The 27184-nt window shown below is 42.6% G+C and overlaps 1 protein-coding gene across 5 annotated transcripts in view; it reads left to right on the top strand.

Moving 5' to 3' along the window:
* sema5ba (sema domain, seven thrombospondin repeats (type 1 and type 1-like), transmembrane domain (TM) and short cytoplasmic domain, (semaphorin) 5Ba) overlaps window positions 1-27184 on the top strand; it is a 160115-nt gene that overhangs the window by 98517 nt on the left and 34414 nt on the right. For all 5 annotated transcript variants that reach the window (XM_063887162.1, XM_063887161.1, XM_063887160.1 and 2 more), the window contains 4 exons: window positions 11605-11667; window positions 12728-12826; window positions 13581-13794; window positions 20391-20676. In XM_063887162.1, coding sequence (XP_063743232.1) covers window positions 11605-11667; window positions 12728-12826; window positions 13581-13794; window positions 20391-20676 — 662 coding nt within the window. The remainder of the gene's footprint in view (window positions 1-11604; window positions 11668-12727; window positions 12827-13580; window positions 13795-20390; window positions 20677-27184) is intronic.

Here is a 27184-nt window from a genome sequence, read left to right as displayed (position 1 = left end):
GTAGATCAATGTCAATGAGCTCCCAGGTCCTGGCAGTGTTTAAAATGCATATTTTTGGGACCTAGAAGTCAAGAATGTATTGTTATTTTAGCTCTTTTGTTAAGTTTCATATTGATTTTCTTTCTGAATTGAGACTTTCTTAACAGGATAATGAATTCATGCTTTCATAATTTGTATTGCTTTTATTGCGTTCATTATATTTGAGTGTTTTTTCTTTGCGTGTTTTCATCTTCACTTTGAGAAACCAGCAATAAACCCCCTCTTTCAGAATTGGTTATTTTTTATGTTGTCTTTCTTTATATATGCTTAGTCAAAGAAACATCCCTCCTCCCTGATACGAAGGGCCCCAAAGAGGTCTTGTTTTTTTTCCAGGACAGCACTTGCTTGCCCTCTAGGTCACCTCTATTTCATCTTGTCCTTTTTTCCACGAGGAACACGTCTTCTAGTTGTTTGTTGTCCTTTCGCTGAGAACACATCAGAGACAGGAGCTCCCCAGTGTGTCTGGGGCCTGGGGTTGGTCCTTGCCGCCGTGTTTGTGATGGGGTTGTTAGAGTCGAGCTCCCACAGCTCGCTGATGATGAGCGGCCCCCAGGTGGCCGTCCTGCTGCCTGACATGATGGCCCGTCTCTTTAGTGCTAAAGACCTCTTCACCAGATGTGAGGCTGGGAAACAGGCTGACAGCGGTACTCAGGAAAAACTGTGGAGCTACACTGTGTGTCTTTAACCTTCAGCAGAGCCAGTGGAAAGAACTCCCTCTAGATATTAGAACATCTCCCATTACACACTGAAAGATTCTCAGCAAATAAAAAAGAAGGTTGTAGCACTTTGACTTTTTTTATGCGCATTTGGAATACTTTATTGTCCATTCAATTCAATAAATGTAAATGTAACGTGGTTTTGGCACCGGCAAATAAGATAAGATAACACTGACCATACACAGTTCAACATACAGTTCAAACACACAGATGTAAATCATTTAAATATGTTAAAATGAGGTGATGGTATTCGTAGCAGCATGGCAAAAGAAGGGTCTTATATAATGGAGTGAAATGTGATAAAAGGCAGAGCAGAGGGAAATTTAATAGGATATGATGATGCTTTATTATCAAATCCACTCTGAAACATCTCTTGCATCACAGCAGCTCCTTTTGCATGACACATGTTAAGAGATACCGACATTTAGCATAACATTTAATAACAATACGTGCCTTTTAACGTACATTTGATGAGGGGTTTAACTCTGTATTTAATTTGAGGATGCACAATTACTAAAATATATTGGAATAAATCTCCAGTAGTTACCCAAATCAAATTGTCAGTCAATTAACCAAATTCAATTAACTGAAATTAAATGTTGAAGCACCAGACCTCTCAGCTCATATATCACAGTAGCATGAAGTATGTCACTTGAGGTAGAAACCATCAGGTCTGTCAGACGTTTCCTGCCGGAGGGAACAGCTGGAGGACAGTTTGCTGATGTTTGGTCCCATCGAGCATCTTTTCCCTGAAGGTCAGGAGATCAGAGCTGAGGTCAGGTGTCACTGTTTGCTCCTTTCAAACAGGAAATTCCTCGTGCAAACAGGAGAGTTTGCTACTCGTCCCACATGACCCGAAGAAACATGAATGCATTTGTTGTTGTAGCTGTTTTTCTTAGACATTCAAACTGCTCTGGGACCAGACTTGGCCTCCAGTTAAGCTTAAGACACACTGAAGGTAGCATTAGTGTGCAGTCATGCATGTTGCATATATTTGAATGATTTCTCATCTTTATTATGCATGGTACATTCAACGATTCAGCGCCTCTATTTGTCATACGCACAGATTTGGCATTTCAAATCTGAAGTCCTAGGTTCTGTTTTTGTATTATTAACGTGTGCATGCTTAGTTATTTTTTAACATGTAAATCTATTCTCTTTACTACTTCTGCTGTTGTAATAATGTACATTTCCCCGTTTCGGGCCAAATTAAGGAATTCTGATTCTGCTTCCAATGCAACAATCATTATATTTAGCATAACGTGAAAAGATGTAAAGCAGTTCAATAAAATGGGAGTAGGAATATTAAAAAATAAACGCATATGAGATTAAAAAAAAAGGTCAAACAATGTAAAATGAAATATTGTAAAGTAAAGTATATATTGTGTGTACTGTACACTGAACACTTAACTGTTGACTTGAAGGAAAGGTATTATCTCAATGTAATGCATAATTGTTTTAGGTTAGTTGAAAGCAATGATATTAAGTTGACCCGACTAACCCGATGCAGTTATGAGTAATCTGTTGACTCAGTGCATTTAATTAAAGTCAACGTTTCAGTTTCTTCAGTGTCTGCAGAGCTGAAGGGCAGAGTGGGATCATGGAGGATGTTATGAATGAAATGAAAGGCCAGGGGATGAACATTAAGCCCCCCCACCCCCACCACCCCTTGACTCTCCCTCAGTATCTCCCTCCTCCTCCCTCTGCCCCCGGTTTGATGACTCATGGCTGATTTCCTTCACACTCTTCATTAATTTCTGCAGATTGGCCGAAGATTTAATTATTGATGCAGTGTTTGTCGGAGCAGAGGGGTAATCTCTGAGCTGCAGAGCGATGGGGGGGGGGGCAGTTTGTGCTTATGTGCTGCAGCATGTCTCTAATGGTGTGTTTGCAGAGCTACCTGTCCTGCATGTATACGTTTCTGCTTCGCACCGTTGTTGGATGCTTTGTCATGAAGCAATGTTTGGAGTGCTTAATTGAGACTCTGATTGGATTATGTTGCAGGTGATGGATGTTTTTACTGAGTTTGTAAAAAATAGTGTGTCTGATTGTGCGTTTGCAACATGCAGAAGATCCTAAATCACTTTTATCCGCGGTCCTAATGAAACAACTTAATTACATCCTATTTATCGGACAGTAATCCTTGTGATGGTTGATTGTTTTTCCTAAAGTTTTAACGAGTTTCTTTGATATGAATGTTTGTTTTATTGGACCCTAGGTTTCTTTATTTATTAATGTTTTTCTTCTGATACGATTCATATAGACGTCTCTACCTCATTATACAGTATTTCCAAGTGAAATTAAAGGTTCATTAATGAAAGATTGTATTATTGATCATGTAGACACTGATTTGAAATATTAGGGTGATTAGCCATAACTCGCCAAACCAATATTGTGAATTTTCTTGAGCTACAGTTTTTTATATTTGGGGTTACTAATTAAAACTGTTCCTGAATCTCGATCTGTATACCTCTTTTACTTCTTCCCTGGTTGTTTCAAATCGATGACAGCTGTTGTGAACGTGCCGTAAAATAATGATTGACCGCTTCTTCAATCCTAGTTTTGCTTTAGTGATCGTCTTCCTCGAGTCAAGAGAAACTGCTTTACATTACTTTACATTTTCACTTATAGTTATGATATATTTTTAATCTACAGATCAAATCTGCATGTAATCAGTGTATATTGATTAACCTTATGTATTTATCCAGGAGAAGTACTCAGAATCAGACTCATTGAAGTAGGTTTACACATAACAGGAATTTGCTGTGGTGCAAACGGTGCATAAAAAGACACAGGAAGAAGAAAATATTGGGTTTTTTATATAAAAATAGTGTTATTTTGAAACTAATCAAACAAATAAAAGTAAAGACAATATTTACTGAAAATATGAGTAAGAAAGAGATCAAAAATGAGTTTACAGAGAATCCTGATGGACAACACATTAGAAACATACTGTATTTGGTGACAATCTTTAACAGCATCTAAAGTATCGGACAGATTCCTGCTTCCCGGTCATTAAGGAGCACTTTATATAAATGAGTTAATGGATTATTGCCCATTCCTTAGGAGCGTTATGTAGTTTAATACCATGTCCTGTACTACCGGCTCCTCTCAGCGGTGTGTGGGAGTGTGCAGCTCAGTCAGGGTTTGGGGGAGAGCAGAAATAATCCTGTGTGCTGGTTGGCTGCTCACAGAGAGTCTGCTCTCACCTGTCAGCCTCCCTAACGGGGGAGTCACAGCGAGGGGGGGAGGGGGCAGGACGAGTGGGCAGCCTCACACTGAAGCACTGTGTTCAACGCTTTTACATCACAGGAAGAGGAAGCAGGTTGGAGTCGCTTGAAACTGTTTAGTTTGGAAAACACTCCGATAAACACTCTTTCCTTATGGAATAACTACAGAATTTATTCAACATTTGATTGTATTTCTTTTAATCCAACCTGTATCCATCCTTCTCTCCACCTTTCTTCCTCAAGCGGCATCTTATTGGTGCAAAAAAAAACCTGGAAGATCTTTAAATGCATCTTTGAAATGAAATAAAAAGCAAACGTACAAACTGTAAAGCAAATATTTCATTTAGTTTATGAGATGTATATTGCCTTCTGCATTAAACAACACACTGTTATATCACCAAGTTTCAACATCAAGTTGTTTGTAATGAATGCAGGGATCCGATTGTCAGTGATTGATAAGATATTACATTTGAGTAACACCTTTGTTTAATAAAATCGGGTTTATATGTTCGGTCAAAGCTCCTGTAGGACCGTTAGGAGATTAAACACTGTCTAATTAGTCAAATGTGGCTTTTTATTTAACAATTCAAAGTAAAAAAAGGCATTAAATAAATATTGTCATATAAGGACAGCTGCCTTCTGTCCTCTACATTTTCTTGGACCTATCTAGAGCTTGTCCTTCCTCACCTGTCCACCAGGTGTCCTCAGAGTCTCCTCACCTGAGCCTTGCTCTCTCATTAAAGTCTTTACTGCCCGATATTTCACATGCATTTACAGCTTGTTTGTTTTAACTCTACCTCCATGTTTGCATCCTTTTGCTTGTCCCAGTTTATACTCACTGCATGTCTGTTGCCAAGTAGGTTAACATTGAGTCCCTTTAATTCAACCTCTTCATTTGGATCCTCTACTTTTGACACCAAAAGAGTTCTTTATATGAATATCTTCTATCATCTTTTATACAAACTCTTGGAGCATGAGTTGTTGTTCTTTTCTCAACATAAGCACTATAACTTATCCATCATGCAGCTGTGATTTAGATTGGTTAATATCTCAAATCTGCCTTCAATATTTAGTAGACACAATTTGTTCCAGTATGCCACCACAGATGTTTCCTACAATACCCGTCTTTAGTGTGAGATTGAATCATTTTCAGCGGGGCAGTCAGGCATATATGTTGAGTTTGACTCCACGCTGAATACACAGAGCTTTAGGGGGAAATATTTGTGTCGAAGCGCCGCTTTTCACAGTTACAGACAGGCGGAAATATCACAAGTTGTCAGGAGTGTTTGTAGCGTTTTGTTCACGGCTGGATGAGTATTTGCTGCTGTCTGTCTGTCTCTGCACCCTCTGTGTGTCTCAACAATGTGAACATTCACTCTGACACACACACTGAACACTGCACCCTCCATGGCTGCAGCAGTGTGTACATGAAGGTGTGTGTGAGAGAGAATGAGACACAAAAGGAGAGGATGTGGGTGTGTCGATGAGACAATGAGCTGCGAGACAAAGGACTGTTGAAAATATTATTTCGTCCATCTGTGGTTTTGTATTTGGCTTTGGAGAATCTATCTGTGTGTTTATAGCAGTGAATGTGGACCTATGGGTGTTCATTTATCTAATCAAGTATGTGTTCATCCAGATATTCATTCATTTAATTGCAGTGAATGATCAGTTCGCCTTATATTATGGTTAAAAAGTGCTTGGTTGGAGATAAATTAATGATTATAATCCCGGGTTTTCACAACTATAAGAGCGGGTAAGACAAACACTGATGTCTCACCTGTGAAAAGTGCCTGTGTGTCTTTGCAGGGGGTGCCGATTGTGTCTCCTCTGCACCTCATGGAAATCGACTTGTGCCAGAATGTGCCATATTGTCTAGGTGTGTTTACGTGCTGGGTGTGGGTTTATTGCTTAAAATAGCAGATCATGTGTGGGGAGGAAAAGGCTGGAAATGAAAGGGAGGAATCCATGAGGAGGAACTAGCTGCAGGATGACCTGAGGAAGGAAACACCAGAAGCTTGTGAGGAGGAATTTAAGACATTGACAGCCCACAGAATATAGTTTCCTCTCTTTGGCCCATAACTTTGACCCAGTTTATCATTTTGTACTCCCCTCGCTGAGCACAGCTGATAGAGTGCGCTTCACCTGTTTTATTTTGTCATGCAGAATGTTGACTATCCTCTCAGAACCAGCTAAATACACGGGACCGGGGACTGGGATCTTCAGAATTGGTTTGTGCAACCGCTGTGTCACCTCGTGGCTGCAGCACATGTCCTAATCAATCCTCCGGCCGTTAATAAATCAAATAAATCTATTAAAGTTCCAGCTCTTCATGTGTTTGGACTCCATGCTCCAGAAGTCTCCATTATACCTGCTAATGTGAATGATTTATACACCTTTTTATTGAGTTTTTATGCCCGATGCGTGTTGATTTTAGAGATTGAATGTCCTAAAAGCATCCACTATCATCCACATCCATTTAGTTAAAACATTCTGTCAGCTGTACATATGAAATTAAAGCTTATTCAAGACTTAACGAGGCTATTATTCCAAATTGTTTAATATTTTTGAAGATATTTTCCTAGACTAAACTGACTCGATGCCACTGAATTGGTATGCAAATCTATCTTGAGTATAACAAGTGGCAGACAGCTCCTATTCAAACAACCATTACTCCCCTGACACACTTATTTACAATATTCATGAGTTATAATTACACATAATGTTAGCAGTGTGTCGGTGAGAGGAGGCCTTATCAACACAGCGCCACATTTCAGGAACGACCACATTTCAGACTGCTGCTCGGCAATTCCTCTTTACTTCATTAGTGTTTCCCGCTCCACGTCTCGCTCTTTCTCCTCTTTGTTTCTCGTCGGAAAAAAATAGAACTCATTCTCGAGCGCAGCCGCAAGCTTTCAACAGGAAAAGTCTTTGCTGCCACTAATTGTATTTTCTGCTGTTTCGTCTCTCCCTTTCCTCAAGGCAAAAATGCCGGAGGGGAGATATTCTTATTGTGTCTTAAGGAGCCGTGAGATTGGGAGAAATGTGGTGTCAGGCTCCGGGGGGTTGGAGGGGGGATTGATGGCTGTTGGTTTTTCTAAAAGATGGAAATGAACTCATGCATTTTAGGCTACAGGCAAATCATAAACAGGGTCTGACGCTCTGGGCATGAGCAACGGAGACTCATTAATTCCCGGTGTTTCCTGCATCAAGGATGGTGATTTAAATTCAAAGTGAAGAGCTGTTATTCCTCCAGATTTACAAGTTGTTTATGTCTTTAAAAAAATCGGAAATGTGATTCTATTCACTGTAAAAATCAGTATAAAAAGCTGAATAGAACCCAGACCAAATATTAAAAACCTATTGTTGGTTCTCCTCTAAAGGGCCGAACTCTAATCAGGAATCATTGGGTAAACCATCCTTTAACAAATAGGAAAAACAGGACTCATGTTCCCCTGAATGCATTTTAGGAGCCATTCAGGGAACACCTAACTTCAATAAGCATATTTTTTATTCAGTGAGTATTTGCTATCAGTCTTTTCTCAGCAAGAAAACCTGTTTTTTTCCCCAAAATGTCGTATTATTCTAAACACCAACACATTTTTTTACTTAATTTATTTCATTTTGGTGCATTTAACTCTTAAGTCACTGAGATGTTCTTCTACACAACTAAAGGAATAACTGAATGTGTGAAAGAATGGTGTTCCCTCACTATTTTTTACCTAGATTGTAGTATTTTTGGGTGAAATATTAAGCAGTGCGACAATAAGCCCACCCACTAAAGCTCTTTAATTCCCCCCGTTGTTAGCAGCCAGGCCACGGAGCGCTCAGTGCAGAGTGGAGGTATTTCAGAGAGCATGTCGAGGTTGGTGTTCTCACAGCCTCTGAGTGAGTGTGGCTTTGTTCCAAAGTGGTGTGAAGAAGAGATGGACAGAGAGGAGAGGAGGGGGAGGAGGAGGGAGAGGAGGGAGGCACTTTCTGCTGAAGGTCAGAGGGTTAAGCCGATGGGGATGCTTGGAGACGGAGCCCTGCCGAAAACATGGTAATGCCCCGAGCCATGATTCACCGCAAAGGCATCCGTCACCCTGTGTGTGTGTGTGTGTGTGTGTGTGTGTGTTTACAATGACGTCATGCCATCAGTCCCCAGGCTGGCAGGCAGGCAGGCAGGGGCTGCAGGGCGGAGGAGACGTGTTTTCATTTCAGCTGCAGAGTGATGGAGCTCTGAATGAAAGCTGCCACGCTGTGCTCATGGGAGGAGGATCCGAGGTCGGGGCTGAGTGTTCGGCGGCGAGACAGTGAAGGTCCCGCAGAGCGCATTAGCCACTTTTTTTTTTAACTTTGGATTTCATCCGTCCTCGCCTGTACTTCATGTGCAGTGCCCCGGAGCTCAAGTTTCATTTTAATCACAGTTTACTCAGCCCTCCTCCGCTCCCCGGTGCGGGCTGATACAGGTTAATTGAAGCGAGCTGCGGAGGGAGAGGAGCTGTAACTATCAATATGGACCAGAGCCCACTTACCGCTGCTCTATCCACTGCAGGAGCTAAACATAGCTTCAATAACGCTAATGCATCCGTCTCAATGTACGCCTAAAACCTGCGCTTATGTAAGGTTGTAGAGTACAGAGATTTGATCAGATTTTTAATCTGCTTGCAGCTGCCCTTATCAATAATTTACATTACCAATAAATTAAATGACTAAAGCTAATGTGTAACTCTTGTGGCAAACACACACCTATCACTGGATTGGTTTCTAGTTCACTTCCACAGACCTGTTTTCCAGCTGCAGCAACAAACCTAGTGACCACAGTGATACATTTGGCAGCTAAACAAGCAGATGTTCCCCTCAGGAGTGGGTGGAGAACATCCGGATCTATGTTATCAGCCTGTTTGAAAGAAGTGTTAGCAGCTAATTTAAATACTTGATTCTGATTGGTCAATTTGGACCATTTCAGGGGGTGTTAATACTCACTAACAGGCCGTTGCCAAGGAGAACAGACTGTTGCTAGGGCACTGATTTAGGGACTATATGCAGTCATAACGCTGCACATTCTTCCTTACTTCACACAGTGGATTACTGAAGGACGGAATACAAGAAGACAACGGGGGCTTGTAGCTAAAAAGGATGGGATGTGTTGTCTTTGTTTTCACTCTAAATCAGGTTTAATTTCACCTTTACTCCACAAACAGTTATTTTTACCCTAAAGAAAACCTTTTCCTTACGTTTCTCTTCAAAACCTCAGTCTCAACTCGTTGTTTTTAGGTTTCTCTTTGATTTTGACCACGCAAGTGTCGTTTTATGTGTCTCAAACATTAGAACATAAGCGGATAAGCACCGTTCAGACCCAAGTAACAGCATGAAACTGCATGCCATCACCATGGGTGCAGAGCCTAAAACTGAGCAAATAATAGCGTGAATGCGTAACTCTTAATCATGACTACACACATGTGCTTTATATGGGATGAACATTGAGGTGCAGCTCCGACAAAATCAAGTTGAATTAAACATTTTTGCCACTAAGAACTGTTTCAAAACAAACTTTTCCCGTCATCAAAAGACTTTATAAAGTTATTTTGTACAAATATATGTTCTTTTAAAGTGTGTTTCTGTGCAGCTGATGAATGCAAGTCTCTTTTAGCTTTCAGAATTACTCCCTCAAGGACAATATCTGTCTCTTTAGCGAATTAATATTCCACTTTCTTTAGCAGCTAGTTGCTCATTTTGTCTGTCAGCCACTTGTGCTGAGCAGGTGAGTTTGTTGAGAAGCGGAGCTTTAATTTGTCACGAACAATCAAACATCACAAGCTGGTTTATTTCCTCTGCAGCTCTGGCAGTTTGAACAATCAAAAAAACAACCCATGAATGTCTATTAATATAAACTTAATGTAAAAGCAATAAAGAGAACTCCCAGACTGGCTCATTAGGCTGTGCAGTGCTCAGTTCTGTCTGGCGGCTTCACTCATCACCCAGGATTCATGCAGAGGCTATTCATCCAAAATCATGAACTTCCTCTCCTTCGAGCGGCATCGATATACTTCATGATCTGTGAAATGAAAGATCTATTTATACTTTAAACAGAAAGAGCACTCAGCAGATTAAAACTTAACATTTTGTCCCAAGAAAGACTTTTAGCAGGTCTCATTAAATGTACGTTTGGATTCCTAAAGAGCAGAATAGACCCTGCACTGAGCATTTAAGGAAAGAAATATATGATTAACTTAAAATCTATATCATCCCTGCAGAGTTCCCCACTGATTCTCGGGGCTTTACAGTGTTAGTCCCTTCTGCTGCGCTTTAATTAAAGCATAACGAAGATCCAGAGTTATATAACTGCAGGGCAAATTCACACCTGAAGAATGAAATTGTCCAAGACTGCATGTGGGTGTTCAAGATGAGCGACATAGTTAATTTTCAGAGTCATTTTCAGGTGTATATCAGTATGTAGTGTCTCTCCTGGGACATGTCTCCATGCTTTAATGTTCAAAAAGCTCTTTATTTTTCTCATACTGTCTGTGCTGCAGCTCCTCTTTTCACCCTCTGTCTGAAACCAGAGCCCAGTCTGCTCTGATTGGTTAGCTAGGCCAGATCTGTTGTGATTGGTCAACCGCTTAGAGATGTCCCGCACCCTTAGTTTATCATGTACAATGAGGCGTTTCAGGCAGCGGGGGATTGTGTGGGAGAGAAACTGTCGTGCTTTTGCAGACCATTTACAAGCACAGACACCTATATAGCACACTACAGGAAAGGGAAAACCCCAAAAAGCACAATAGGGCCTCTTTAAATTCCCTGTTTGTTTGAGCTCTCCATTTGGCTCCTGTAATACTGACCCAGTTTAGTGTTGACTCTGCCTTGGCCTCAGTTGGCGGGCTCCACTGCATATCGGGTCACTAACTTTGTCCCACTGGCCTGTTGTCCCGGGGAAGTGCAATTCATACATTTTTAATAACGATCTGCCTCGGCTCCTCTGGTGACTGACAGGGAGGAGAGAAACATATGAAGACAAACAGATCAGTTTGATGCTCGTCTTACTTTTAGACATTGAGGCCATCTTCTTACACAGGCAATGCGATCAGAGAGGAGGAGGAGATGGAGGAGGATGAGTAAAAGGAGGCCAGTGACACCCAACAGGGGGTCTCCTGGCACCTCGCACATATACAGCGCATGCCAAGAGAGGGACATCTCTCTAAAAAGGCCCAGTGCTACCCCGGTGGCCGAGCAGCATGTGTGTGTGCTCATGCATTAGTGTGTTTGTCGTGCAGCGCTGCCGCCTGCATCTATAATTAAGCCCTAGACACAACCATCAACAGGAATCTAATTGGCCGGTAGGAGTAAAAAGGAGGGGTGCTGCAAACTTTTCTGAGCAAGAGGGGGAGAAAAAGCGAGAGAAAGCCATTTACATGCTAATGGCGTCCCCAGCCCTTCTCCCGCTCCCCTCCAATGAGCTCTTGGCGGGCAAGCCGGTCGCCATGTTTACACAATAAACAAACAGCAGTGAGGTTAGAGTCCCTCTGCCTACAGTACTAGCAACAGTCGGCTCTTGCGTAACTGTTGTGTCGCGTCTGCAGCTGACTGCTTTTTTCAGCCTCTTTCTCATCCCTGTTTTCTTGTTTTTTGTCTCCCAGGCGACAGAGTGGGCACCGGACGAGGACACCAGACGCTCGTGTCAGAGCAAAGGCAAAACAGAGGTAACCCCCATCCCCGCCCCCAATTACAACACACTGCTGCCGGGCTCACAGAGAGAGGCCATCTTGATATCTCCTGCTCCTCATGGGGAGGCTCTGCACAGAACAGAGCCTTCGAACGAGGCTGTTTTTTCTGGCGCTGAACACAGAGGGCAAAAGGGAAAGTGCACGAGAAAGAGGGCAAGATAGTGAGACTTCCTTTCAGATATACCCAACGGTTGCTGCTTCCTTCCTTTGTTTCCATCAAGCAACACACACTCAACAAAGAAAATAGACCTTTATTATAGTCAAACCAAAAGAGGCAAAACTGAAATGAAATAATAATTAACTTAGAGCATCTTCCTTTCTTTACGCTGACATAACTTAATCATAACTTAACGGATAAAAAACTGTCTCTTTGTAGCACAGGTTGGCCATCTATGTCCCTTAGGATGCTGGGAAATGTAGTCTTTTCTCGATTGGACTTCAGATATCACGATTACGTAACAATATTTGTCCCTTTTACAAAAACAAAAGGCTGTCTCTAACACCAACGAGGCCTCAGCTTTCTTTCTTAATTTGTTTTGAGAATATTTGATTGCAGCGTCACATTTATCTCCCTCTGTGCCGAGGGGGTGATATCTAATACTCAAAACAATCAATCCTTTCTGAAACCTGCTCCACTGCATTCACGTCGAACACAAAACACCACCATTTCCTCCCCAAAAATGATACTTGCTTAAACCGTTTCATCACCAATAAATCTATTTCACGCCTTTTGTTAAAACAGATTTGGCTCTTTTCTACGGAAACACACACTGCAGCGCCTCGGTCGATGTCACAAACAGGCTTCCATTCAGCTGCAAAATACTGTTCTTGTGTCTGAACAATAGCCTTACAAGAGGGAAATGTGCAGACTCTGAATTGCTTTTGGTTGCGTGCCGGTCTGATACCAGAGGACCGGCTCTATTGTTCTCCTCGGCGACACGTCAGAGAATATTTATCCCGCCAGCTCAGCTTTTTTCTCCGCTCCTCTGCAACTTTCTGAAAGCTGTTTTTGTCTCGGCCCACTTCTCTCCTGCAGATTGAATGTCAAAACTACATCAGAGTCCTGCTGGTGAACAAGACTGAGGTCATGTCCTGTGGAACCAATGCTTTCCAGCCCCAGTGCATCACCAGAGAGGTACGGATAAGTGTGTGTGTAATGTTGTTTGAATTAGGTGAGAAAACTTGTCTTTCCAAACCTCTTTCCCCTTAACCCCAGTAAAAAAAAACGTCCTGGACTTCAGTGAAGATGTGAAGGAGAATCATCAGGACTCAGGAAAAGAGGCTGCACTTATTTATGAAGCAGCGATCGATGGTATTGATGTGTGTCTGCTTTGAGGAAACGACAACTCTCCGCAGATGGACTCCTCAAAAGCACTTCTAGATACTTTGCCCCATTTGTTTCATGCAGGGTTTTATAAACGTGGATAACAGTATTATTAATTACAATAAAAAAGGTTTGGTTGCTAGCCTTTACCCTCACCCTGATTTCCACACTGATGAGTGTCATTATTTAACACAAATAAATAAATAATACTTCATGCAATCACTTAATCTACTATTGTGCATATCACCATTAAAACATGTTGAATTAGCAAATAAAAAGCTTAAACTCTGAAATTGGACTAGTTTAAAGCTTTTACAACTGTTTTAAGTCAAACGTTAATAGTGCACCTTTTAGTTTAACATATTGCTCAAAGATTAACACATAAAAGCTCTTCAGCAAGATATGGCATCATTTGGAAAAATAATAATAGCTTTGAACACTTGCATGAAAGGAAGCATTGAAGCTCCTTTGCGTATCATCTAGAGAATACAAACAGCTGGTATCATGGCTGACTCGTAGGTTATTTCTGGGTCAACCTGACTCTCCATCTCCCCCTGCATGACAGGTGGGGAACCTGAGCAGCGTCCTGGAGCGGGTGAACGGCGTGGCCCGCTGCCCGTACGACCCGCGGCACAACTCCACGGCGGTGGTGACGGAGAGCGGAGAGCTGTACGCCGCCACCGTCATCGACTTCTCCGGCCGGGACCCCGTCATCTACCGCAGCCTCGGAGGCATGCCCCCCCTCCGGACCGCGCAGTACAACTCCAAATGGCTCAACGGTACGGCAGCAGCTAACACATGGGATGTTCACGGTCGCTCTCACTCAAAATGGTATTAAGTGTTGTGCTGAAGTGAACCTTTGAGGTACTTTTCTTGAGTATATTTAGCTAAATATTATTTTCAATTTGTGAAAAACAGCCATCACTAGCTCCCAGAGTCCAATGTGATGTTTTGAAACACTTAGTTTGGACCTACATATATTCAATTTACCACACTATTACACAGAGAATCATTTCAGAGCGTTTCAAACACAGATTTTTAAACGGAGAAAATAAGATATACTTTTCTAAACCCAAATTGGGAAATGTTTACGTTGCGAGAGCATGTAAAACAAAGTATAGCACATAATTAGAAATAAAAGAGTCGAAAATACACAATTATACAAAAGAAATATCTCAAAATAGATGATAAAACACAACTGAAAAAGGGAAAATCTAAAAGTTAAACAGTGTAGATAAAAATCTGTGAACTCTACAGCTAACACAATATAAAAGTAGAATATTATTTACATTTAGTGTGCAAGAACGACATATTATGTAGGTTATGTTTGAGTTCCAGCTTTGTTCAGTGTTTTATTTTAAATGAGAGGAATCTAATCCCATAGAATAAGTCATCCGATGGGGTTTGAACTCTCTCCAAAAGCACACAAGGTTAATGTTGTATCAAACAATCTCTGAGAGTCCCCGCTGTGACCTCAAACTTTTCCCCCGGCCTGCCATCAGCGTCCGATGCTCAAAGTATGTGAGTAACTGTTGTGTTGCCGCCGGGATGGATCGATGTGACAGCGGTGCTTTCAGAGGATTACAAACACTGTTTTGGATTTGAAGTTGTGTGGAACACACGGTACAGGTATTTGTGGGATTTATAGAGCGGCAGGAGGACATGAAGTGCTCTCAGTCCCGCTGGTGTGGGTGTCAATAATCTCCCTCCTGCTGACTCTGTGCCTCCCCCCCCCCCCCCCCCCCCCCTCCCCAACGAACAAGCTGAAGCAAGAAATCCATTCAAACACATCCTGACGGCAGCACAAATGTAGATGGACCTTCCTCTGGCGGAGGCGGCGGGGAGATTACTAGATTCGTGGCAGGGCGCAGGAAAACAGAAGTGGGAGTTATTTCAGGCGTTCATTTTTCTGGAAGGAAAGGTCAAACTCACTTTCTGCTTCACAGACACTGATGGGCGGCACTTTGGAGACTTCTGGTTGAATTTGCAGCTCAATAGATAAGGGACTGTTAGGAAGAAACTTGGTGTTTTGTCTAAGAACAAAGTCCAAGCTCTGGATTTAAAATTGAGGCAGAAACATGCATGACAACACCTTGTGCAAAAGCAAACGTACACACAGGTGGAGATAACAAGGAGGTTTATCTGCATCGTACTATAGGAAAGAAATCAGAAAACATAGAGAATAAACGGCCAGAGCTTTGTTGTGATTGTGATCGTGCCACTGGCTGCAATTCTGAGGTGACAAACTGTACTCCAAAAATCAATGACACGTGAAATTGGTCTTTGTGGTCTTTCATCGAGTACATGAGTGGGTCATACTTCAGGTCAGGCTTCACCCAATACATTCACTACTGTCCTACCCTCATTAAGTTGGGTATTGCATATTTGCTTTCTGTCAATCATGCACACAGATGCAGAAAGAACCCTAGAGAAACTAGACACCATCTTGCAAAGCAGCTTCAAACTTTATCCTGATCTTGAGTCCAGACCTGGAGAGTTGTGTGAATGCATCTTCAGTGATTTTGGTTTTAAGACATTTTTTTGGACCATCTTGAGTAGTTTTGACGCTCAATCTGTTCCCACACGATCAGACTCGAGGGTTAACCAGTCTAGCTGTCCCTGCAGTAAATAATCAAACCCCTCACAGACCATAAGCTTTGTAAACGATAGAAGAGCAGACCAAAGTGATTCTGCTGCAGCGAGGTGCATGTGTGTGTGTGAGAGAAACAAGACGAGGGCTTTACAGCGGCTTTGACATTTTCAAATTGCTTGTTTTGTCTGATCAGCGCTCCAAAGCTCCAAAACCAGAATATATTAACTCCAGTAAGAAAGTGAGAAGCATTAAACTAAAGCTTGCTATTCTCTGGTTGATTAAAGTCTTAACCGATGAATCCATCATCAGAGGTGTTGTGGTAATTAGTTGTTGCTTAAATCAACTATCATCAGATCTAAATGAAACAAACAAATACTCACGACGAGATCAACAAGATCTGTGACTGCAGAGAGTTGGTCAGAGTAAAGTGGAGACAGAACTGGAGAAGTAGGATGGATTGGGAAGATAGAAGCAAGCGAAAGTGGGAGAGGTACTCAGGTGTGTGTGTGTGTGTGTGTGTGGAAGATGCGGTTGAGAGGGAAGCAGAGAAGATAGACTGAGCAGTCAGCAAGCGATGTAATTATTCTTCACGGCAGGGAGAGGGTGAAATTACAACACACAGCAGGCTTCACACCACGCAGGGTCTCTGCCTGTGTGTGTGCGTGAGTGTGTGTATACATGTATCTAAGCCGTGTGTGTGTGCACTTCCACATCTGTCCATAGCTATGTGAGTGTTTAAAAATGGACACACACAAAGATGTGGGCGGAAATAGATGAGTAGCAGAGCGGAGAGAGTCCTCATTAGCATAATCGCAGACACACTCACACACACGTGTTGCACTTCATACCATCACACACACACACATCACGTCTGTTAGGGTTATGGAGTTGAGTTCCCGCTGGATTGGGGGTGTGAATGAAAATCTAATTTCCAGCTCTAAGCCTCTCAGATTGAGGCGAAGGCAGGAAGGGCTGTTGGATCCAATCAATCTGCTCCCTTATTGGATTGGTTGCCTGCCAGGCGCAGGCCGACTGTTTTCCATCATGCATCTGAATGACACGAGGCGCTTCAGAGTCAACAGTGGAATAATGTTAACAATGCGAGGAAGAAGCGGATCTGTGCACTCCAAAGTGTAAGAGCCACGAGGAAGGGAATATTTAGAATCCTTTACTGCTGCGACTAAAGCATGGAAACAACACGTCAGGATTTGAGTTTTTATTTTAGGTTGAATGATGTCGGCTTTTTGAGGATTCAACCCCAAAAATACAGGTTTTTTAATCGTTGTGGTTAATTGCTTTCACATTTTGTAGCCCTTTATCTACAGATCAATATACGGAGCAACTCTTCCCCAGTTTATAAAGGTGTCTTTGCTTTTCTTAAAGACCTATATGTAACAACACATTCATCTGTCTTCTCCCACGCTGAATTGTATTTTTTTAAATGTTGTGGTCGTGTTTTGGCAATTTGAGGTAGCTTAAGAGCTATAAAAATATAAGGAAATGTTTATTAGAAGCCAACAACTATCAACACGTGAACCCAGAATATGCACATTTATTTATTTTTCACTTTTCTAGAAAAAGAAATGATCCAATTCTGACATTTAACATCCCTTTTGTACAGTTATATATATATATATGTCGAACCCCAAATCAACATCATAATTACCTCAGTCTTCGGTCTCAAAGGCCTGTGCTTCACACGCCTTAGGCAACGGTGCACTGTTAGTAAAAAGAGCTGACATTGAACACAACCCACGGAGAAAGAATATATCCTGCAAGACACATATTAGAACTCGATAATTTTGGTGATTTTAAAAGCGTGCATTAAGACCATCTGTCCTGTTTGGATATGAAATGTTTTGCAGAGCCCGTTTTGCATTCATGCAGAATCCTGTCTGTGAATTCTAAGCAGCCTCGCTCTGTAAACTGTATCCGTGTTTGATGTAAAGCGCTGTCACGTGATGCAGCACCTAACCATCCTGCCAGAGCGAACAGTCTGTTTACTGCTCTGCAGGGTGCGGAGGAACTCGTCACATTTGCACCCACGCAGCTTCAGTAATATTATGCAGAATCCGTGCGCTCCACCTGCCCTTTGCCTCACACACACTGCGTACAGTATGCACACTCACACACAGGTATGCGAACACACTCTGTTGTGCATCCACAGAGCGGCTCAGGCAGGCTGTATAAACACATTATCTCTTAGCCTACAACACGACAACATGCATAAACACCATTAGATCCTTCACGTGGCCTTTAGCTGCAGGGAGGCAGCTGTGAGCAAAACGCTGTCTCTTCAGTAACACACTTCATCTGCATGCTTGTTATCATCGATGCACTTGTTTCGTTTGGTGTACAAGCTGTTGCATATATACACATTAAATGATACCTGAGGGTGTCATGCATAATGCTAACAATTATACCAAAGAATCAGCTGGTAAAAATACAGGTTTTAATTAAATCGGTTTAATATTATTCCACTGACGGGGACCTCCACTTAATTTCATTTAAACTGGGATATTTGTTTGTATCACCTGCAGAAATAACCAGCAGCCATCCGACGTTTAACTTACCATGATATAACATATTCGTTTCATGTCATAATACACGGAAATACAAGAAAATATCCGATTAATAATCATAATTCATCTCAGTTTTTTTTCCATTCTCACACCAATCTTTACCTCCATGCACTCGTGTTTTGACTCTCAAACAAAGAGACAAAGAGCACAATAAACAAAGTTAAAGAGAGTTATTGGTCAATAGATATCCCAAAATATTATTACTCAGGACTCATTCAGCCACTCTGAGCTGACTGTGATCTTTGTGATATTTAAACCACCATGTAAAGCTCCTATTGGCTATAGCTCCAACACATTGGCAAAGGGGGCGGGACATCTCTAAGCGGTTGACCAATCACAACAGAGCTAACCAATCAGAGCAGACTGGGCTCTGGTTTCAGACAGAGGGTGATTGAGCTGCAGCAGGCAGTATGAGAAAAATAAAGAGCTTTCTGAACATTAAAGCATGGAGGCCGTGGAGACACTACATTTGGAAAGATTTCAACTCTCCCTTAGCTTGTGCTCTTGTTAAAATCTCATGCCACAGGTGCCTCCACCATGCAGTCGGTCAGAACCATGGTGTTTTTCTAATCACAAACTGCAGATATAAACTGGGATAGCAGGGGCAGCAGCAGCTGTGTGTTCAGCAGTTTTGTCTCCTCTCTGCTTCATTTTTAAAATCTTATTCCCTCATAAAAAGCCTCACCGGCCCCTGAGGCACATTCCATTAACAGGTCATCTCCGCTGTGTGTGTGTGTGTGTGTGTGTGTGTGTGTGTGTGTGTGTGTGTGTGTGTGTGTGTGTGTGTGTGTGTGTGTGTGTGTGTGTGTGTGTGTGTGTGTGTGTGTGTGTGTGTGTGTGTGTGTGTGTGTGTGTGTGTGTGTGTGTGGGGGGGGGAGTGTTTTTATAACTTAAGCTTCTCCTTGTTTTTTGGGGGGTTTATAGGCGTGCATGCATCTGTGCAAATTAAGGTTTCATTCCTTTATTTATGTTTGTGCTGGCGCGAGTATTGTGTGACATCACTTACGGTTAATGGGTCCCAGTGGAGAAGTGAGGCGACGGCAGCATGGGAGGTTTTCTGTTTCTGCAAACTCGCCTGAAAGCGCCATAAACTCCGGTGTGTTGATGCACAGATGGATGTGTTCTTTTGGGAAACTAAAACTTGGAAAAAGTCACACTGATGTTGCTGTTGTTATTCAGTTACAGAAAACACAAGGGATTTAAAACTATTTTCAATCGCGAATAATTCATTATAAAAAAGGTGTATATCTCTTTCAACATTGACTTTTCTACCCTTTTATACCCGAGTAACTAGGCAGAATCACCCCACCTGGTTAATAAAATGTGTTTGTCTTAGTTTCTTTGAATATTTAGACAACTCTATTTACTCCAGTTCCCCAAGTTGTCATAATCATTTAAACTATAAAGGATAGAAAACGCTCCAATAAAAACCCTTAATGGAAATGGATTATCCAGAGTCACGAAGACATTGTCTCTGAACGAGATGCTGCTTTGTAAATGTGTTGTTTTAAATGCTCCTCCAATCTCCTCGGTTGTAATGAGGTGCAGAAATGTCGTCTACAAAACAACTTTATGTCTGCACATGAAACCCAAACCACCTGTGTGATGAGAAAACAAAAAGGGAAGCAGGGGATTAAAGAAGTTGCTGATCCTTTAATCCTTTACCTCCTCAAATCTAGATGTTAAATCCGCCTCCATGTGTTGGATGTTAGTCTAATTTGGATTTACAGGTCTAAGCTGTTCCCTCTGCACGCGTGCTTATGGCAATCCATAAGCATCCAGTAATGAGTCATGTGTTTACAGAGGATGACAGTAACATCTAACCGTTATTGAGCCAGCTTCACGTGAAGGACCGTTAATCACTCCCAATGTCTGCCAGGGTGAGAAAAGCAGCGCGGACATCCAGTTAAACAGACATAGAGCCATAGATTTACCATCAAAACATCAGGCGGATTTATTAGTCACCATTTTTTATTTCCTCCCCCCCCTCCTCCTGCTCCTCTCCTCTCATTTACACATTTGACATTGAGGCTCTTTTCCCAGGCCATCTCAGGAGCGCACCACTGGAATTTTTTTATTTGCAATCAATATTGAGTGCAGGGTTCAAAGCAACACCAGCTAGAAGATAAGTGTTGCAAATATTCCCCTGGAGTCACATGTAATAATCCTCCCCCCTCCTCTCTCTCCCTCCTCCCCACAGAGCCCCACTTCATCTCGGCCTACGACATCGGCCTCTTCACCTTCTTCTTCCTGCGGGAGAACGCCGTGGAGCACGACTGTGGGAAGACGGTGTATTCCCGCGTGGCTCGAGTCTGCAAGAACGACATCGGCGGGCGGTTCCTCCTGGAGGACACCTGGACCACGTTCATGAAGGCCCGGCTCAACTGCTCCCGCTCCGGGGAGATCCCCTTCTACTACAACGAGCTGCAGAGCACCTTCTACCTGCCCGAGCAAGACCTCATCTACGGCATCTTCACCACCAACGTGTGAGTGCACTGATCTGTTTGCACATTTTTACCCATATGGTTGCTGATGTGCTGTCAGTTACTCACTCAAACTTCTGGATACATTTGCACCATTTAACCCTCCTGTCGTGTTCAGGTCATATTTGACCGATTTACTACATTCATTAATCATAAATATTGTGTTTTACATATCATTGCTTCAATGCCTTGTGATATCGTCAATAGTGTTGACCGGGAACACCAACGTAAGGGGGGAGAAACTAACAAGCATGAGGGTTAAAGACATATTATTCTAATGTTCAGATTCATCTTGTGTTTTGTGCCGCTAATGACGACATGTTTTCGTGCTTTAACGTTCAAAAAGAGCTTTTCTTTCCACCCTCCGTCTGAAACCAGTGCCCAATCTGCTCTGATTGGTTAGATGTCCGGCCCCCTTAGCCTACCACGTACAATATGTTGGAGCGCTAGCCAGTAGAAGCACGAGTGTTACTTAGTGATGTAACAAAGGAGTTGCACATGCACCTGTATAAAACCCCCAAAAAGCGCTAAAGGGCCTCTTTAACCCCTTGGCCGAAACCTTTCTATTAAAAACACTTGCCTTGCACTTATTCAAACATACTTGTTAAATGCAGCGCAATACATCCAGACTGGAACATTTTTGGGTGAAATACTGCTTGTAGCATCCGTACCGACACGGTGGAACTTATTGTAGTGAATCCTTATCCATGCATTATACTCCAGCACACCCCTCGTGTTGAACAGAAAGGACTCACAGCCCCACACAGCAAGCTGCAGCTGTGCTAAAGAGCCCCATCATCACCAGAGAGAGACTCTAAAACATCAAAAACACTCCAACTTCTTTTCATGGAGCCCTCAGTATTCATCACTTCATAAAGTTTGCTACTCCAACACCCCCCTACCTGTACAGAGAGGCAGCATGCGGCCTCCTGCTGCTGCTAATGATCAGTGTGCAGCTCTGGCTCTACACACTTCTCCTGACATACACTCACTCTGCTGTGTGATTGCTGCAGGTGGGGGTGTCGCACACTTAAACACAGAGTAAACACCGAGCCAAAGTGTGGGGATCAGAGTTCTTTCTGTACGTTTTTATCTTCAGTTAAAGTGTAATTGCAGCACTTTAGGTAGGACTGGAAATTGACTGTTTTAACGGAGTGTGTTCAGTCTGTCCGACTCTATAATCCACAGTGAGATTTTTATTTTCTAGGATTCTGAATTGATTCGGGACCTCCGCCATTGATATTTAAAAATCTAAAATAATTTGCCACAACATTTTTTTGACAGCAGGAGGATAAACGCCTCCGTTGGACTCCTTTGTTTACTTCCAATACATAGTGACATCACTCTATAACACTCCTGCTTCTATTCGTTAGCGCCCCAACACATTGTACGTGATAAGGTCAAGGGGGCGGGACATCTTTAAGCGGTTGGCCAATCACAACAGAGCCGGCCAGCTAACCAATCAGAGCAGACTGGGCTCTGGTTTCAGACAGGGTGAAAAGAGGTGCTGCAGCACAGGCAGTCTGAGGAAAATAAAGAGCTTTCTGAACATTAAAGCATGGAGACATGTCAGAGTAGAGACAGTACCTACTGATATGAACCTGAAACTAAGCATAGAAAGTCCTCTTTAAGACGTGCGTGCGTGCGTGTGAACGAGCATACTTGCTGGTATTCAGGCGTATTGTGTGTTCTGTCGGGGGACAATCCTGCCTCTCACCTTCTGCTCCCTCACCTGTTATCTGCTGCTCACCGACACATGGCTGCTCTCCCTCAGCCTGCAGCCATCTTTAGCAGCACTTAGAGAGACGAGGAATGGAATGCTGAAGTGACAACAGAACGAGGGGGAGAGAGAGATGAGAGGAGGTAATGAGAAAAATCAGCGAGCTCCCAGCTTTTGTCCGCCGTCCTTTGTCTCCTCCTTGGTCTCCGGAGCAGCTCCTCGGTCCTCCCTCCTCGGGGTTGGATATGTTAATGTAATCACCACAAACACTGTCTCCATCTGTCTGGCCTAAATTGAACAGGCTCACAGCTGCTCCCAGGAGTTTGGGGCTGTAAGACGGAGCAGGAAGAGTCTGAGTATTTATCCTCGCGGTGTGGGACAGGTCTAAATACTGCAGTCGCCTCGGCTCCATGTGTCCTATGATGCTCTTTAAACGTCCACAATGGACTCTTTAATGTAGTATTTACTCCTCTATTGAGAGGCTCGGGAGGGTTACTTTAAACATGTATTCTGTTACAGGTACTAGTTACAAGTAGAACAATGTAATACCTAATCTGCGTATCAAAATATAAAAGTAACTGCTTACTTTCAGCTTGTTTCGGAGTATTTAGGCAGAAAATGCAGTTTGCCGCCTCTCAAATATGGAGAATCCCTTCATTTCTCTCTTACCTATCATATTTAAGTCACTATTTTGTGGGTTTTAGGCATTAAAATACAACATTTTTGACACTACACTTGACTTTTAACAAACTTTGATTAACAATTTGAACTATTGTAACTATTGCAACCAATCGATTTGTCTAAAAAAATGATCTGCAGATTAATTGAAATGAAAATAATTGCTTGTTGCAGCCTTAGTAAAGAAATAATAAGCAGAAGCAGAAATAAACAACTTATTAAACTCCTTTCCACCTCATAAAATCACACTTTTCCACCCCTATACTCAGCATTAGGCCACTGTTTCTTTCATTAAGCAGTTTTTGTACTAAATGCTCAACTGATTCTGAAATTGGACGAGTGCCCCTTTTATCAATCCATCTCAGTAAATAAAATCCAACAGATCAATCAGTGAAAGCATGAACCAGAGGACGAGAGGAGGAAGTAATCCTGCTGTACTTTCATCCAGGCGCTCAGCAGCCAGCGGAGCCTGTCGGGCGCCGATGTAGCGTGTAGCATTGCTTCAGAATAACGGACACTTAAGACCTCCGAGCATGGCCCCGTCTTTTAATTAACTCCGGGCCCCCTCATAGAGGACGGGGTCCTTCTGTCGTGGTCGCGCTGAGGTGTCTGATCTGCCATTAGTAACTCATTACGAGGCTGCTTATCTGTCTGTGGGTGACTTCACCGACCCCCTCCACTTCCCCGGTTCTGAGAGGGCTGGGGGCGGGAGATGGAGCCCCGTTAATTGATAAGCAGTAGCAATTATTTGACACAATTATGAGAGGAGTGTAAATGACATTTTTATTTGAATATGTTTGGGTTTTTTAATTGTTACTCATGCAAAACAAGCCATTTGACCTTGGGCTCTTGGAACATTCGAGGGCCATTTGTTTTCGGATTAATTGAGAAAAAATAAGAGACAAAAAGGCATTTAAATGATTACAATTCTGGGCTATTTTTCATTTGTTTACCTGAGCAGCATTGAGCACTTTTCTTTTAGAGAATTCGATTGTTAAAAAGTCCCTTTTTGTTTGTTATATAAGTTTGTGTGCATGTAAATGGTCTGCAAAGCCTAACATCCCTGTGTTTCTTTCCCACACTCCCTGCCTGAAACGCCTGGAGCATAGTGACATCATTATGTAACACGCACTTCTTTTGGCCGGCTAAAAAGAAACAACTGGAACTAAATAACGTCATAAAACAGAATGACAGTTCAGTGATTGTAAGGCTAAACACTTATACGTTATAACCCTTCTAATGCTCACCCTTTCATGCATTTTACACTTCAAGCACACATATGTTCTGATTTATTCACACCGGTTATAGACCTTGAAATCCCTCCAATCCATAGAAAATATGCAACCGACTTCCAAATGAGATCAGACTCGATATGGCAGATAGATGATTTGTGAAGCTCGCCACTTCACTGAGAAATGTTCCTGATTTTACGTCCTCTCTACCTGCCGACTTCAAATCTACCTCGAACTAAACTGCAGTCCCTCGGTGGAAGACCGAGCCTGATCTGAATGCAGTTTGACAAACCTGCTCCCTAGCTGTTTTATTATTGCTTTATTTTAATTTGCACTTTGTTCCTTCACTCACTTTGCATTCGACTATAGAAATGCTGTGGAAATAGGTCAAGTGAGGCTGAGAGTGAAACAGCGCGGTGATGAAATGTTCCCATGCTCCACAATGCTATTATACTCAGCCAAGTGTACAGCAGAAACCCACCGCCTGCTTCCTTGTGAACCTGTGCTGGTGCTTTATTGTCGGGTGTAGGTGTTGCTGACTCAGTCTCCCTCCGAATGTGGCTGTTCCGGGCCAAAGCTGTTGCTTTTTGCCGGCCTATTGTTGTGCGGTATAAAAATATGTACGGATAATCCTGGCAGCCGGGCTTCAATTTGTGCTCCCTGCAGCCGAGGAGCTGTGCTGACTTCGCCATTTTTCCTTTCTGCTGCGCTGCAGGTATTCACCGAGGGTGAAACATTGGCCCTAATGTAGTTTTAGCCGTTCCTTTTTTCACATAAAAGGGGGTTAGGCGCATTAGCTGAAAACCTGGGGATTGTGTGCAATGCATGTGCGAGTGCCAGTGTTCTTGTCAAGTCGGTTATTGTTGTGGCACAGAAGCATCGCAGGTTCACCAAAGTGCTTTTCAAGACAGGTTAATAATGCAATCTTAGGAATATTTCTGAACTGCAGAACAGAAACAGACAAAGCAGACCCACACAAAAGGTGCGTTTGTCAGTGGATGGTCCCATTCCCCCAGCTGGGAAGACAACATCCAGGCTTGTTTAGAGCATTTCAACTACATGTTCACGGGAGTTTTTGCAGACAGAAACACATTTTTTTACACCCTCGGCCCTCTCCAGCAATACTAACGAAAGAATTAAATGTGTGTAACACCCTCGGTTACTTGGATCTGCTCCACAGTTTAATGGGCTTTTCCTCGGGCCACTCTGCACCCTTCAAGTTTAATGAACATTAGGCCAGTTGTTTTTCTGTAGACCTGCTGAATCAAACAAAAACAAACAAACCAATCCTTTAAAAAAGCTCATGAGCAACAGACCGAAAGCCACTGAATAAATAAAAGCATGGTATGACGGATCATGTAGTCAAAACAACTAAGAAAAAGAAGAAATCATGAGCACCAACATCTCGGGGATCTTCTTTAAAGCGTTCAACAACAACCACACCAGCATCCAGCGTCTAAAGATAAGGCTTTAGACTGAGATGCATATCGGCTCTTATGTTTACCACACACACTCCCTGGTGTTCGTACAGATAGTGGCTCAGCTCGTCACCTTTCTAACACTTCTATTTTGAGTTTAAACCCCACATCAAACTGCTTGTGCTTAGTCATTTACTTAAGAAAAATACTGGCTGTATTCTATATCTTTCTCATTGCATACAAATCTCATGCAAAGAGATGGAGGGAACATAGGGATTTTAGCCTTTGCAGAACGTTTACATGCACAACGCACTCCTGAAACAGCTGGGTACTCGAATATATCGTTGAGCTCAAACAGTGGATTTGTAAGGGACTATTTTCAGCCCAGGATTATTCCACATTTGGTGCTCTGGTGAGTTTTTCCCTGGGTAATAAGTCAAAATAAACTCCAGTGTGTTTCTGGTAATAATGAAACATGTCACTCGGTGCGACGGTGAGGCTCACTGGTGTATTTTAAATAGAGTCTGAACAACAAATGGGCTCCATGGCACGGAGGGGATAACATATATCAAGCTTGCATGCACACACAAAAAATCAGTCGGATCAGATTACTGTTGGTTTTGTTTTTTACGGGATTTCATGACAGTGGAAAAATGTAGAAAACCACCAGCTGTATAGCTTTATGTCACACTAAGAATAAAAAAACTCAAAATAAATCTAGTGTTGCATTCATGCAGCTTTCTATTGTTGTTCCTGGAGGTGGATGACGGCAGAGGATATCAGACGTCGATTAAATGGATTTAACGGTGATGAATTCTGTAAAACAAGACAGGGAATCAAGCGGCATCCCAGCAGACTCCCAGTGACTGTTGGGATGAGATGAGTCGTGGGAGGAAGAAGCGTCGGTCGTAATGAAAGTGATCACGGTGGTGCGGAGAGCGGCAGCAAACAGCATAGCAGATGTCAAACTGCTTCTCAATCACTTTCAGGGCTTTTAAGGCTGACTCAAAGCATATGGGCTGCTTCCATTAGTGCCATGGGCTGTATTTCTTCCAGAGCTTCCCCCTGTTCTCTTGGGGCTGCAAACAGGGATGTATAAATAAGAGCTGAGAGCTGAACCATGCTGCTTGTTTTGACATGCATATTGCAGAGAAAAATCTCCCTATCCACCATCATTATAAAAGAGACGTCTGTAGAAAATGCAAACAGGGTCATTGATCTAACTGACTGCGTTATCCATGATGCCAATACTGCCACCCTAAGTAGCTATTGATGAGAATGTATCCAGGTTTATCCCTGACGCTTTTGGCTCCTCTTCAGAAACCGTAACTAGTTGAGATACGATCTCTTGGCGTGAGCATCTGAGTTCCCCGATGAACCATCTCAGTTTCTATGTGGTTAGTAAATTAAATGTGGCCATGGCGGCAGGTTTCCTAAAGTGTAAGGGTTTACGATACCACTTT

This window comes from Eleginops maclovinus, chromosome 7 (assembly GCF_036324505.1).
Source record: "Eleginops maclovinus isolate JMC-PN-2008 ecotype Puerto Natales chromosome 7, JC_Emac_rtc_rv5, whole genome shotgun sequence".
Taxonomy (NCBI): Eukaryota; Metazoa; Chordata; class Actinopteri; order Perciformes; family Eleginopidae; genus Eleginops; species Eleginops maclovinus.
This window is presented reverse-complemented; position numbering and strand designations above follow the sequence as displayed.